Source organism: Typopeltis vanoorti, chromosome 26, assembly GCF_054136105.1.
Source record: "Typopeltis vanoorti isolate ZY-2024b chromosome 26, IOZ_Tvanoo_1.0, whole genome shotgun sequence".
In the NCBI taxonomy this organism is placed as follows: Eukaryota; Metazoa; Arthropoda; class Arachnida; order Uropygi; family Thelyphonidae; genus Typopeltis; species Typopeltis vanoorti.
The window spans coordinates 3,848,382-3,864,670 of NC_143574.1; the positions used below are offsets into that span (position 1 = coordinate 3,848,382).

The following is a 16,289-nucleotide window of genomic DNA, read 5'->3' on the forward strand; positions in this document are numbered from 1 at the left end:
AAAAAATTCATTTACTTCTGTCTTCAGTAAATGTTCTCTTCCAGTTTTTTTAGTACCAAAGTCATTATCTTTCCATGAGTTTTAATAATAATTATTCCATTCCTTTTTGTTTATGATATCTATATTACTTTGTTCTTTAATTTCTTTATTTAGGTATTTCATGATTTTTATATGTTGATGATATAACTTATATAAACAACTTACCTATATACTACATTTTTATTGACCTCAAACAACATTTGATTTCATTGATAGGAATAAAATGATAAACATATTAAAATCTGTGATATTAGATTCAGAACTACAAACTTTATTATGAATTATTATAATTACAGCTATTTTGCCTGCTTCAGTTTAGGAGTACCCCTGTTTAAATGTCATTGGCTATTTACTCTTAGGGGATTATGAGTGTAGATGTACTAAAAAGTATATGTAGCCTAAGGAATAGAAAATTTCACATACCTTTTTCTGGGTGTTGTGGCTTTTCCTCAGTCTGCGATGTCGAAAACTGCAGAGTGTGTGTGTGTGGGGGGGGGGGGGGGGAGGCAGTTTGGTAGAATAAGTTAGAAAAACCCTGGTTTTTTCCGTAATATATAGAAACATATACTTTTATATAGGGTGGGGAAAAAAGTGAAAGGGTTAATTTTTTAAAATAGGGAGGGGGAAAGGTGGTTGACGGGGTGTGGACCGTTTCGACTATTCGTGGTCGTCATCTGAACACATTGGGCTCAATTAGCCCAATGTGTTCAGATGACGACCACGAATAGTCGAAACGGTCCACACCCCATCAACCACCTTTCCCCTTCCCCCTCCCTATTTTAAAAAATTAACCCTTTCACTTTTTTCCCCACCCTATATAAAAGTATGTTTCTATATATTACGGAAAAAACCAGGGTTTTTCTAACTTATTCTACCAAACTGCCTACCCCTCCTCCCCCACACACACACTCTGCAGTTTTCGACATCGCAGACTGAGGAAAATCCACAACACCCAGAAAAAGGTATGTGAAATTTTCTATTCCTTAGGCTACATATACTTTTTAGTACATCTACACTCATAATGCCCTAAGAATCCATGAGTAAATAGCCAATGACATTTAAACAGGGGTACTCCTAAATTGAAGCAGGCAAAATAGCTGTAATTATAATAGTTTATAAAGAGGAGTAACATGGGAGTTTTCCCAGAAATAATATACTTTATTATGAATTATTATAAAGATAACAAGGCAACTGCCAAATTTAATAAAATAAAAACAGACAAATTCAAAGTAGAAAAAGGAGTCATACAGGGTTGTCCACTCTTACCAAATTTATTTATTATCTGTCTTGAAGGAATATGCAAATCCATAGCTGAAGAACCAGGTCTGCAAATAAATTTGCAAATATCAACCACATTAAATATGCAGACAATATTATTATTTTTGCAGATTCTAAAGAACAGTTGGAAAAAACAATAAAATTTTTAAACGAAGAGTGCGAAACCTCTCATCTCATCTTCCTTTTACCCTCTTTTACCTTGCGGTGTCGAGGAGTGCAAAACCTTTGGAATGAAAATCAATCTAAGAAAAACTGAAACAATGAAAATAGCAAGAAATGAGAAAAAAATTTCAACAAACTTAGAAAATCACATACTTGAACAAGTAAAGCAATTTACATATCATGGCAGTCTTATTACTGACACCTTGACAACACAGAAACACTAAAATACAGAATTAACAAAAGACAGTCTAATGTGAATGAATTAAACAAAATATGGAAAAATAACAGCATTTCAAAAAGCCTTAAGCTAAAATTCTATAAAACAATTATTATACCTACAGGTGCCAAAACTTGGACACTCAATCAGAAAGAAATACAGAAATTCAGAGCATTTGAAATGAAATGCTTAAAGATAAGTAAGACTTGCTGGTCAGAACACAAAACAAATGAGCAAATCAAACATGAAGATATCATAGTCATAATTCTTAAACAGCAATTAAGATCTTTGAACATCTCCAGAGACTGTCCTTTCAAAGATTACCAAATATAATCATTGGAGGAATATAATCAAGAGGTAGACCACAAAGAACTTGGCTACAGTCTTTGAAAGAAAGGTCACAATTATTAAGCTTCAAAGAAATGACAGAAATGGCCAGAGATAGAACAATATGGCAAAGATTTGTAGAAAGGCGACTCAACGCATCATCTGACAGGTGAGAATAAAGAAGTTTTCTTTGATATGGTTTACTAATATTTTCTTTCTGTAACAATTTTATTTAAAACACACTTTCTAATATTTTTTTTTGCTTTCATCTTCAACCATTTATGAGGTACAGGGGGTACCCTGCTTATACAACATATTAGGTTCCAGACCACCATCATATAGAGAATTTTGTGGTATAGTGAATCACTGCCTTTTTTTCTTCTCCCCCCCTCCCGATTTGTAGATGCATGTAATAATAACATTGTCATATATATATGACTTAATAACATAGTCATATATATATGTATGCATGATGTAAATTAAGCATTTATTAATGTCAGATATGCAAACAAAAAATTTAGACTTAATTTTGCATACAAAAAACTTGTTATGAATTGTTTGGCTTAAGGGAACACGCCAATCAGTTTGGTCATCAATCTACGCGATTAAAAATTTTTCCATTTTGACAATAAGATTGTCACTTTTATGGATAGTCATAGTATTAACTGATGCAGCACTTTTCACTTCACTAAAAACTTTATTTTTGTTTTTAACAACTGTAACAAAAGTAGGTAGTGCAAGTTAAGTTTAGCCTGCAGCCTATTTCACTGTTTGATATGCCATTGTCACTAAATTTAATAATTTTAGTCAATATGTAATGTAATATGGTTACACATCTTCTTTTCACTGGACACAATAACACCCTTAGTTTGAATTTTATCTGTCATTAACTACAATAAAATAATATTATTAACTGTTTATAATTCATAGTGAAACACTAAAACACAGAGAGATGTAGTGAGTAATGACATCATAAACAGTCAGTTCATGAAAGCTGTATGTTGGTTGATTCATGGGAGTGTTGTGGTTTTAGCAACATGACATGAACCTTCTTCTGAATGCAGCATTGTATAAATGGGCATTGATCATAATTGAAAAGTATTATAAATGGGCATTGGTCATAACTGAAAAGCTTTGTATGAGTGGATTGTTGTAAAAGGCAGGCATTACTATATTATGTTTCCCGTAACTGCATAAATGATTTGTATTTAAATTTAAGCTTCTGTAAACTTTAACATCTGTTATCAGGTTTATTATTTTATTTTATTTCCTATTATGTAATCAATTATAAAATGGCCTCTGCATGTCATGTGTATTTGTGTTCTTTATGCTATAAAAGGAGTTTGATATTTTCAAGTTATTGAATAGGGCAAAGTCATTTAATCTTATCCCATCTTAATTTGATGTGGTTTTCTATTATTTCCCATATAGTGTTTTATTTATTAATACAGTTAAGTCAACCTTCTTTATTCTACATCACCTGATATATGCAGTTGTCTTTGTTTGCATTGTTAATTATTTGTTGAACCTGTTTGTAAAATTCCTTTGATTCTTCATTTTCTTCAGGGGGCGTAAAACAGTATTGTCATCTTTGTATTTTTAATTTTGCTTCTGTTATTCTTTCATTTTAGTATTTGTAGCTAATTATTTTTATTTTTCCAATAACTATTTTTAAATAGTTATTATTAGTATGGTTTCTGATTTTGTCTTTCAGATTCTTTTACTCTACTGTATATTTGAATATCATCATCATCATCATCAAATTCCTGCCATGTACCCTCAAGGGGGTGTACAGGATATGATTGTACTACATGAAAAAAATTACATCATTACTAACCTCCTGTCTACAATTTTCCTCTAAATCAGTCTGTTACTTGTCAAGGCTTCAACATTATCAGATCTTATATTTCTATCATCTAAGGCACTTTGTACCGTATCAATCCACCTATATCTTGGTCTTCCTCTGGGTCATTTTGCTGCCAACCTGGCAGAGAATATAATCATTTAGTTCTTTAATCTCCTTTTCTTTTTGTTATGGCAGTTATTTTTATATCATTCTGGTTGATTTATATCATTTTTTAATGGTCCAAGGTTCATTTGCAATTTGTCTATTCTAGTTTCTACTTGTGTCAGACTTAGGAGTAAGAAATAAGCCCTCTGATTTGTTTACCAGCTATAACAGCAAGTCTGACGGTAGTGCTGTCTGTTGTCCAAAGACTGGGCATATATATTCAGCAATTTCCTCTGAATATTGGATCAGTTATTCTATATATATATATATATATTGTAACTTGTATTTATATACAGGGTGTTCGGGATAAATTTGACAGTTTCGTAAGGAAAAAGAAAATCTTCTTTGTATCTATTAAATTTAATGAATTGACAAAAAAACATTACAGGCAGAGTTAATTACAATACTATCAACAAGATTTACTCAAAATAACCACCATTAGCATCGATCACAGCTTCAATTTTGCTTCAGAACCTCGAACAAGCTGATGCTACAGTCTCCCTGGGAAGGGCCGCAAAAACTGTTTTAATTTTATCCATTAACTGGGCTTTTGTATTACTGGAAGTGCGATTGGTGTCTTTTTCAACTGCGCCCCATACAAAATAATCCATGGGGTTAAGGTCTGGGGAGTTTGGAGGCCAAACATTTGGACTGGTGAAGTCGTAGAAATTTTCAGACAACCATTTTTGACTTTTCCCAGAGGTGTGGCAAGGGGCCGAATCCTGCTGCCATACATACGGCCTACCATTCGCTACCCTTGTTATCCAGGGCTTGACTACAGTTAGCAACTCCACGAACAAAGCCCGAATTCCAATGCCAGGGTTCTTCAACACCTGTTCCTGCAGATTTGCGAGGAATTCTGCTGTACGAACGCAATCAGATCGTCTGCTAGGGATCTTTCTTCTTGCTACATCCTCGTAGTCACCATTGCAAGTCTCTAGTTCATGCCTGATTGTTTTTGCTGTATTCAGGGAGCATTGGGCAGCAGTCGTAATATCCTTATTTTGATGGCGGGCACGAATCATCATGATACAAGTTATTCTCTTCCATGATTCAGGTGGGTTCCAGCTATCCATCCTTTCTGACATCTTGTATATGAATGAAGAAGGGTCCAAACTTTTAAATGAAGAGAAGTGTGTGTTAATACATGTAACTTACGGAAAAATATAATTAATTATAAATATGTCAAATTTATCCCGAACACCCTGTATATTTATTTATATATGTGTGTGTGTGTGTGTGTATATATATCGAGTGCAGGGGGGGGTGACATTTGGTTAGGAGAGGCTTTATTTTGTGCTTTGCTTCACTAACCCTTATAGCCCCATATGTGATCTTTAATAGCTTAAATTGTTAAATGCACATCCTGTGATTTGTAAAGATTTTTTGTAAGACTGAGGTTATTAGTAATCAATAAAATAAATTTCTTAAATAACTAACACAAATTTAAGTAGTTATTTATGTGATAGAAATTTATTGCAGTATGAAAATATAAGATTTATAATTATCGAGATGATACATCTCATCTATTTAATGAACTAAAGCATTCTTGAGTTTAGCAAAAAAAACTTTAATGATACAATCTTTCTTTACTCCAGACATTTCCTGCAGTTTCTCCAGGAGCACCCGTGGAAAAGCGAGATTATTGTATTAAAGAACTCGTGGAAACAGAAAAAAATTATATCGAGGCTTTAAATATGATAATTAAGGTAATTATAGTAAACATTTCAAATAAGAGTATAATTCCATTACTAGATTAGTATACATATACTTCATATATAGGAGGCACCATATGCAGTTAGATGTTTATAACTTTTTTAAATAACTCCTACTGCTGTATGGGCTGGGTTCAAGAGCAAAGCAATTTGTCGATATTCTTCTTAAAGAGTTGGATATTGTAGTTCTTGGGGAATACTTAATTGGAAAGGGTGTTCGATGGAACTAAAGTAGGTGGAATAACAGATTGACTGGGAGTATTACGTTTGGTGATTCAACAGTTCAACTATAAAGGGATGTAAAAAGAAGAGGTTGTCAATCAAACTGCTCCCTTCTGAACTGCATGAAGAATTTTTAGAAAGGTTTTAGGTGGACCACCCCATATGATAGCAGTATTCCAGGGATGGATGGAGGTTTCAGATTTGTACAGAATGAGGATTTGGGAAGAGAAGGAATACATCTTCAGGGAAAAATGATGCTGAAGTTTTTTGAAGCTGAAGTTATGTGATTATACCAGGAAAGGCTAGGTATAAGAGTCAATCTAAGAAGAAAGATCTGATCTTAACTGTTGAGCATTATTAAAGGTAAGCAGAGAAGTACTAAGTTCTTTTCTTTCTTTCTTTCTTTTTTTATACATCTCATTTAGGGGAACAATCTACTCATTTCAAAATGAGTAGATTGTTCCCCAGTGAAGAATGTTGTGGAGGTCAGTATTTAGGGCAATATCATAGACAATCTTGAAATCTGAGATGTTTGAGCACTGCAGGATTTGTTGGGTGCATTATAGGAGTGGAGAATGTTATCATCAGCAAAACTCTGAATAAGATTTGAGGTTAGTGAGAGTAAGTCATTTATGCATATAAGGAAGAGAGTGGGTAAAAGAAGTCCTGAAGAATGCCCACATTAACAAGCAAATGTTCTTTCTCTGTCTCACACTCTCTTCAGAGAGAGAGAGAGAGAGAGAGAATCATCGTCATCATGTTTCTTTAGTGAGAGGTGTCCTTCCAGTTCTTTCTGTTGGTGGCTTTCCTTTTTTGTTTCTGCATAGTCATGTGATCCTGTCCATGATCTTATATCTTAAAATCATGTCCTTTGTTTTTTACCTCTTGATCCTTTTCCCATAATTTTTCCTTCTAAAACTGTTAGTATCCTCTGTCCTACTGAACCTCTCAGTACGTGTCCTACCAATCTCATCTTTTTCTGGATCATTTCCTGTAATAAAGATCTCTGTGTTCTCGTTCTCTGTAGGACATCTGTATTTGTTGCATAATCTGTCCATGAGATTTTCAGAGCTTTCTTATAGCACCACATTTCAAAGGCCATTATCTGTTATCTTACTGTTTCTTCTTGAATACTCAAGTTTCACTTCCATGTGTGAAAACTGGCCACACTAATGTTCTTATTCTTTTCTTTGTCTCAATAGTATTGAGAGAAAGAGAGAGAATACCTTTCACTATTTCTTGTAGCGAACATTCTGAGTGAAACCTGGCAATCCAATTATGAAGGAAGATGGTCCTTAATGTGGGTTTGCTGAGAAGCTCTTGATTCTGTATCTTATCATATGCCTTGAACTAGAGGTTTTCATTCCTAACTCTGTTTTTTATTCCCACCATATATCCAAGCCATAGTTTATCAAAAAAAAAAAAAAAAAAAGAAAAAAAGTATCAGAGTGGTCCAAGAATAGAAAACATTGAATAAGTGGAGAAACCTATGCAACCGCATAAGTTTCTCCCAATTAGTTCATGGCATGAGTCCAGAAGCAGGTGATGTAGGCTAGATCTGTTGTGGATCTTTATAAATGAAATCTATATTGACAATTGTTGATTAATTGACAGTTTACCAGATGATGAAGCTGACTGTTGATGACCTTCTCTATGACTTTAGACAACATTGAAGTGAGAGCAATAGTTGGCTTGTGAATACTTACTTTTTTTTTTTTTTTAATTGACTGTATATGGGCTTACTTCCATTCTGTAGGGTAGATGCAAGCTGAGTATAATATTACTATATAGACAATAAAGAACAGGTGCTTGTTCAAGAGCACATCTCCTGAGGATAACTGGTGGGATTCCACCAGGACCATAAGCTTGTTTTGGTATCCAGGGTGCAAAAGATTTTTCTGATGATGTTTCTGGCAGAAGGCTACTAGAGGCATTTGAGCATCTGATACAGTGTTCCAGATAAAGAAGGCAGTGATCTGCCTTTGTCATCTAGAGCAGCACTTCCCAAACTGTGCGCCTTGGCCCCCTTGGGGGCTGTGAAATAATGAAAACAAATTTTAAATGTTTTAAGACCATGACAAATGTGTATGTAAGATGCTAAAAATGTAATATTTGCATTTGATTTTTGCAATATTCGCTGCGTATGTTTTATATTGAATATAAAAACAATAAATATTATAATAATACATGTCTGTATTATGATTTTTTTTTTTTTCGATGAGGACGCTGAAATATTTTAATTTTTCCAAAGGAGCCTTATACATCCATAAGTTGGGGAAGCATTGATCTAGAGGAGTTAAATGAGAAGAATGATGCCAAGAGGTCAGCCTTATCTTTAGATACTGTTGCATTGCTACCATTTGGGTGAGAGAGAGAGAAGCATAGATAGGCAAAAGTTACACCCAAAAGTGTTTATGAGGGACTAGAAAGCACGACTGATATTAGTATAGGTGACGAGTTTTCTACATCTCCATCAAAGTTAGATTTACTCCTTTTAATGGTGGTTTTGTAAGTGCCGTGGACTTCAGTGTGGGTCATGATTGAAAGTGGAGTTTTTTGTCACTTGTTTAATATTGTGATCTGAATTACCAAGAAGAGCAATGTCATCTGAAGAATGTACCTGGGAGAACTTCTTAAGGAAGGATCCAGAGTGGTGGAATTTGGAAAAAGGAGCCAGTTAGAATTGCGAACATTAAAGTCACTAAAGAAGATAGATAGATAACTTTGGTATTAGGTAATTTAGATGTATGAAACCACATAGGGATAAGAAGTTACAGGTTAATATGATTTTCAGAACAGTATAGACCACAGGTGAATGAGACATAATGAAGCAGGGAGCTCTTAGGCCATGGAAGGTCAAAAACGGGAGATTCAAGATTAGTCATGTGATTCAGGGAATATTGAATCACATAAAAACATAATTATCACCCACGTGGTAGAAGGAAGTATACATGGTGTAGTTTGGATTGTTAAGATAGGCTGTGGATGTTGTTATTATTATTATTATTGTTGTTGTTGCAGCAGAGATTTAATGTTGAAGTGAATATGGTAGAATTTTTTGGAATTATTATTATTATTATCATCTGATAGAGAGTCAAGGACTCATTGGGGGGGGGGGGAATCTATACATCACCCAAACCAGCTATCATGCTTTCCTTTAAACTCATTCAAGCTAGATGCACTCACTACCTCTAAAAGCAAACTATTCCACTTGCTCACTGCTCTGTGAGAAAAAAATATAGCTCTTACCCCCTTTCTTAACTGCAAATAAATTTAACACTGCCATGGATACCTCCATGTTCTCTTCCCACCTTCCATATAATGAAAATTTTCATTAGATGATATTCCATAACACCCATTTAGAAGTTTGTAGATTTCTATCTATAATCCACATATTCGCAATCTTTCTTCATAATCCGGATTCCATAATCCTAATGTAAATCTTTGTAACTTTTCTTTGCACCCTTTCTACAGTTTCTCTATCCCCGAACCCTATGACAGACTCAAATTCCAAACAAAGAATATGAAAAAGGTAACAAATAGGTTATTATAGAAGGAATCAAACATAATAGGTTATATAGTTGACTCCCACTATAGCAAACTTGTAGGGACTTCAGGAATAATTTGCTATAATGTTGGTCAATTGGTAGAGCGTCTACTATTAATTGACTCACGAAAAAAAGTTAACCAAGTTTGAGTGTGGTTAGTAGTTGGAAGGAAATCAATCATTCAATGCTCTTGGTGCCCACTCCCTTGATGAGTCTATGGATTCCCTGAAGGTGTAACATAATAATAATAATCTTTTAGTCTAGAATTCAACTGATATGTCTTTGGTTAGAATGTTTTGGTAGTTTGTTACAGTGAGTGAGCTTGTTGTAATGTTATTGGCTAAAGTGAGAGAACCGCATAAAAAAAAAATCAGAGTAATAAGGATATTCTGAATATCTTTTAATAATTACTTTGAAAAAAAAAAAAAAATGAAATGAACCACTTTAGCAGTAGAAAATATCCAGGAGGAATGCAGGCATGAGGTAATTTCATTACTAGAGGCAGCCAAAGTCATTGGAGGCTTGAAAGTTTCAAGGTATTGCTGTATCAAGGGAAAAAAAAAAAAAGACAAAATTTTGAAAAATTGCAGATAAACTTTGAAGAACAAGCTAGGTTGAAGATGGATTGCCAGATCAGATTTTTATTTAAGACAAATACTCCAGAATACTTCTGTTTATATGTAAATATTTCTATAACAAATACTTGAAGTTGTATAGCTATACCTTTAAATGAATGTTAGTTCCTCTGATTATCAAAATATCATTAGAGAATATCAGTCTTGGCAATTGTAGTTCTAGGACAGTGTTTGTAGTGGCCTTAAGTGTTTCATACTGAGAATAAAATTTCATGTTTTAGAGTTGATTTAGTAGTTTTTTTTATATATATTGAGAATTATTTTATTTTTCAGCATTTTATGAGGCCGCTGAAGACAGTTATTAAGGCAGAGGATAGGAAAATTATTTTTATGAATATTAAGGTAGGTTTGTTAATGACGTAATTGAAAATATTATTATTAATTTGAATATACCTTTTCAATGAGAACATGTATTGACTATAGTTTGGGAAGTTGGAAAATTTACCCACCCATTACTAAACTTAGTGGTTAATTGAAGTGATATGGTTATTATTATTATTTTTTTAAAATTCTTTTAATTTTTATATTTAAATTTCTCATTGGATATATTCAGCATTGTCTGCTATGTCTGTAATTGCATGTGTTCTGGCTAGTTTGCTTTTTTCTGCACAATGAAAAGCCTAAGTTTGTGAGAGGGGAAACCTTCTCACTTCCATATAAAACTGGCTAACTCACTCCCACTTGAAAGTCCTGATAAGAGTTCTTTGTGTCCTAGATGGGATTTGAATTGATAATGACTGAGTTATAGTGATTTTTTCTTGTTGCATATTATATCTAAAGTTTTTCTGGACTTAAGATGTTCTGGATAATAAGGGTTTGTTCTATATAATATAATTCATAATCCCATAATTAACTGCTTTTTATGTTTATAAATAAATCACTGTATAAATCAAAAGTGATTGAAAGAGAAAATGTTTCATCATGCATTTGTTTAAAATAGTTATAATAGTCTCAGTTATTGTTAGAGTATGGATCCAATTTTATTAGTAACATATTTCCACAGAGTTGAATGACTCATCATGGGAGGTTCACACTGTTACACTCAAAACTCATTGAACTTCATCTTCAACTCATTCAACATTTCTGCTGTCACCTGCTCTTGGGCAATCTTCACTCACTAACTCTCTGTACAAAAAACCTGCTTCTCATGCCCTCCTTATACAGCTTCCAGGAATGGCCTCTTGTTCCAATTCCCATCTACTTGTATTTTCTGAAAAATCACTTCTACATTTAATCTATTACCCTTAACATCTTATGTCTCAATCATATCACCTCTTCTCTTATTCATGAAGTTCTACAAATGTAATTCTCTGTTTGTCATACTTGAAAAGAAAATTATATTCTTGTTTTCATCTTTTACCCAAGCATAAGCAAACAAAGTTTGCACACGAAGTGGTCTCACAACTAGCATGAAATATGATATAATATATCACCCTGAAGTAAAACTTCCTGTTCTTTGTCTTCATACTCACTATTTCAGAAATTGACACCACCCAATTCAGGCTTCTTTGGATCCAATTCAGTGCATCCTCATCTCCTTGAAAACCAGGTGATCCTATTTGCATGCAAAAATCCACATGTGAATTTCTGCATGCAAATCCTTATCATGCTTATATAATAGGTCCATACCTTCCATACTTATATATCGGTATCCTCACAATTTTAGCATTGTGTTCCCTAAATTTCAGGTCCTTGTCTACTATCACCTCATATTCCCTTATTTCCTCTGAACTTGTTGAAATAAAGATTAAATTGGCAACATCACTTGCACAATTTATTTAGATCCTCCTGTAAAGTCATCCACCTGTTCTAATCCTCATTTTGATTGTTTTAGCCAAGTTGAAAGTGCAAACTGAGTAATCACTAAATGTTGCTGTTCCTTTCATTTAGTTTTAAAGTTGGAGAGAATGAATGGTGTTTGAACAGAGTTATTGATCCAGTGTTTTAATCATATCTCAGTAACTGTTAATTAATTTTTGATCTCATTTTCTCCATTTAACCAGTCATTCACTTGCAAGATATATGTTTTGAGATACTTGTTTTTGGAATTAAATTTTTCTATATTGTATTTGTGAAAATGCTGCTCTTACATATATAATATGTTATGTAGAATCTTCTACTGAATGAATCATGAGATGTGGGGAGAAAGATAGAAGATGCTCTGCTGTGGAAAAGATAATTACTTAGTAGGTGTGTTGAGGGGGAAGGATGATGGTTATGTAATGTTTTTATTGTTGCATGGAACAATAAAAACTGAAGTCTTTTGACAGCATTCACAACAGACCTGTAACCCATTCTACCTGCTCACCACTCTCCAAGTGACAAATAGTTCTCACCCTCCTGCTAATCACAGCCTCTCTTTCATAGCCTTTCTTATTTTCTGCCTATCAATCAACTTCTGCATCCCACAACCCTTAATATTTCTTTGTAGGGAAGCATTCCACAGACCACTCATCATCTTGGTCACTTGCCTCTGCATTCTTCCTCTCCATCACTTCTTCATTCTTGAGAAAGTAGGTGAGTGACCAGACCTGGGCACTGTAATCCAGATGTAGTTGCATCACATCCTTATAAAAATAAAGAGGAATGATAAATTTCATATCCCTGCTTCTTAGTTTATTCTTGAATAGCCAAGCAATCTTATGAGCAGCTACCTTGGCCACTTTTGCAATATGTCTTCTGGACTTCAACTCCCTGTCCACCAATATTCCAAGTCCCTGATTTCATCATTGTCCTGGAGTACAGTTCCATCAGTATAGTACACAGCTTGTAAACCTTTCATCCCAAAATGCACAACTTTATACTTTACTACAATAAACTGCACCAGTTGTCTTGTGTCCATACTTTTAGCCTATTTAAATCATCCTTTGAACTCATTACTTTATCCTACTCAGTTTTGCATAATCAGCAAACAACTGAATATTTCCTTTTGCATCATTTCCAATATCATTTACATTTAAATTCAACAGCAGAGGTTCAAGCACAGTGTCCTATGCCACACTTTCTCCTGGATTCTGCTCCTTCATATGCTATTGCTATTCTTTGGTATTTGTCCATCAATATCACCAGCTACATATTTACCCCTATATGCTCCAGTTTGTGTTCCATGTGGCATCTTGTCAACTTCCATTTCAAAGTCTAGCAGTATTATTATGTAACCATTCCTTTTATCCAACTCAACTGTCACTGTTATTAAAAAAATGAATAAACTATTAAGGCAAGTCCTCCTCTTCAGCAAGCGATTCTACCTCAGTAGAGTATCGTGTTCTTATTGACTCATCCTGAATTTTGTCTTTGACCAACTTTTTCAATACATTTATCACTGTTCTTGAGATGCTGAGTAAGTATAATTTTCTCTTGCAGTCTTAAATTCTCCTTTATATTTGGAACTATTTTGCCCTTGGAACTTTAGATTGTTTAACTCAAGACTCAACTCCAATAGTTAGAGGCAATGCCAATTCCTTTGTACATTTTTCTAATACACAAGCTGATATGCTTTAATGATCAGATTTTCACCTATGTGTGAAAGGTATCTTCAGTACAGAAATGGAATAGATAATATACAAGAAAGATTCAAAAAAGTACCACTATCTATAGTGAGATAAGAAAAAAAAATGGTCAAGAAATTTCTAATTATCTAGATAATTAAATGAACAAAATCAGGAAAGGTTAGTATATTGAAAAAACACTGTAAAGGAGATAATCAGATTTTAAATTTGGATAATGAAGTAGCATTGCACAAGTTTTCTTATAAAGACATTCCATAAGAAATCTGTTCTTATTTAAGATTTTAGTCTTATTCCAGAGGATGCTGTTCTTATTAGACATGGCATGTTCAGTGAGGCCAGATATAGTTGTTTATGCTCAAGATACTTGATGCAAGATTTGTGTTCCTTATGATAGAAAAAGCAGTTTTACATCATCTAAAATAAGACAAGCCATAAGAGCAAGGAATCTAGGAGACACTTTGAAAACTAAGTGGATGTAAAAGGCAGTTTTTCTACATCGGGGATGTAGAAAAACATTGGGATGTTTTGAAAGGACAAAATGCCACGTACATGTTGAGAAGCTTTAAAATTTTACCCTTTGCAAAATTTTGCAGTACATCGATATTCATTTCACAATAAAGCAGTGGAATAAAAGTACTTTTTTTTTTAGTGGAAGAGATGGGAATTATATAGTTGTTGATGAAGACTTCACTGAAATCATTTGCGAAGAAAGTTGACCTAATGGGATGCAATTTAGAAGAAGGGGAGGAGGACCATAAAAAGAGATGGATGGATAACATAAAAGAACTTAACTTGAACTTAAAATTACTTAAAGGACAAGAGGCCGAGTGGGATGGAGAGCCTTTGTTCATACAGAAACAAATTTCACGTTGTCTGATGGTATACATTAGACATTCTCTGTGCTCTAGATGCATTTTTCTCTAAATGATTATCATATCCTCTTGTGGAAATTACAGAAACTAATTGCATGCTTTTAGTTGCATTTTCCTTAAAATCAAAGGCACTTTTCCGGTGGTATGTGAACATCACGCAAAGATATTTCTTAACATATGAAAAGATTTTCACCATTGAAGAGTCGTTTAACTGCCAAAACGATCAAGTATATGTTTCAGATGGTTGCTCAGCACATGTCATAGCACCCAGGATTTGGGGAGACAATCACCCTATGTCAGTGATGGTTTGGTGGAGGGTGAGAGAGAGAGAAACATATCAAGGATATTCAAGTTGCATTCCTGTAAGAAAGTAATCAAAACCTCTGCTAAAGTGTATCAAGACACTGTGCTGGAACGTGTGGCCCCTTAATAGCACCTTGTTTCACAGTAAGCAGTGGACCTTCCAACAGGACTCAGCCCTCACACAGGGTGAGGACCACGCAACAGTGCTTGGAGGTGAATGTGCCCGACCACATATCGCCATCTGATTTGCTGTCTGGAAGTCCCAGTCTGAATCTGTTGGACTTCAAATTGTGGTTGGAGCTTGAGAGAGTAGTAGCCTCCAAGAAACGACACTCGAGCATCACCAGCAAAGGACATTTCAGGAGACCATGAACTGTTAACACAAATGAGAATCATGGGTGTGCTGGAGCAGGTGTTACAGTCTGAAATGGAGTCAGTGCTGAACAGCGGCAAAACATGGGATACCGTGGCAAGCACTACAACCCTTAAGGAGCTGGGTTCCTTTTTGTATATCATTCAAGTGGGTCAGTGTGTGCTGGCCAGTCTATGAAGATCTGTCCTTCATAATGTCTGGTTCTCGGATATAGAACATTTCAATCTAAGCAGTCATGTAAACAGATGAACCTACAGGTTTCTTGGTTTCTCGAGGCCTGAATTTGTCCAAGACAAATCTCTTCACAGCAGATAGGTCATTGAGTGGTGTACGGTTTCTGGCCATGGCATAATTGGGCCCTACTTCATTGAAGATGGCAGTGTAGCCATGAAATTGAATAGTGAATGCTACATCAAGAATGCATCAGTTCTGTTCCCCCAGGATTTGCATGGGATGTGTCGTGCAAAAAACAATCCATTTCATGCACAGAATTCACGTAACCTTCACGTTCTCCTGATCTCATATTGTTTGGGGTATGTTGAAGGAATGGGTATTTCACCATGATCTGCCTTCAGACCTTAATGAACTAAGAGATGAAATTTCCCAGTATGTCCAGCAGATGTCTCTACCCTTGTTCTCCACAGTGACAGAGAACTTTCATAGCACATGTGAAACCTGTCTTGAAAGACAAAGTACCCATTTCTAGCATCTAATCCTGTCATTAATGCTTTATTTGACCAAGATTCCACTGATAGTTGTGGATGTTCATATTATCATGTGTAAACATGTATTTGTTAATAAACTTGTTTACTTCATAACATATGTCATTATTCAGTACTTTTTTTTTTTTTGTGGCATACTGTAAAATGCGAAGCATGCAGTTAATTCTGTATTTTTTACAAGCAAATTTGGAAGGCATTTAAAGGAAAATGCAACTAAAAGCATGCAATTAGTTTCTGTAATTTTCACAAGAGAATATGATAATTATTTAGAGAAAAATGCATCTAGAGCACAAGAATGTCTAATGGTATACATTAGATCAGCGTTTCTCGACCTTTCTAAGCCCAAGGACCAGTAA

General features: G+C 34.5%; 1 protein-coding gene across 1 annotated transcript in view; it reads left to right on the forward strand.

The window, feature by feature from the left end:
* Vav (Vav guanine nucleotide exchange factor) overlaps positions 1 to 16,289 on the forward strand; it is a 339,372-nt gene that overhangs the window by 126,805 nt on the left and 196,278 nt on the right. Inside the window, exons 6-7 of the mRNA XM_090414835.1 lie at positions 5,633 to 5,743; positions 10,428 to 10,496. Of these exons, the coding sequence (XP_090270961.1) occupies positions 5,633 to 5,743; positions 10,428 to 10,496 (180 nt within the window). The remainder of the gene's footprint in view (positions 1 to 5,632; positions 5,744 to 10,427; positions 10,497 to 16,289) is intronic.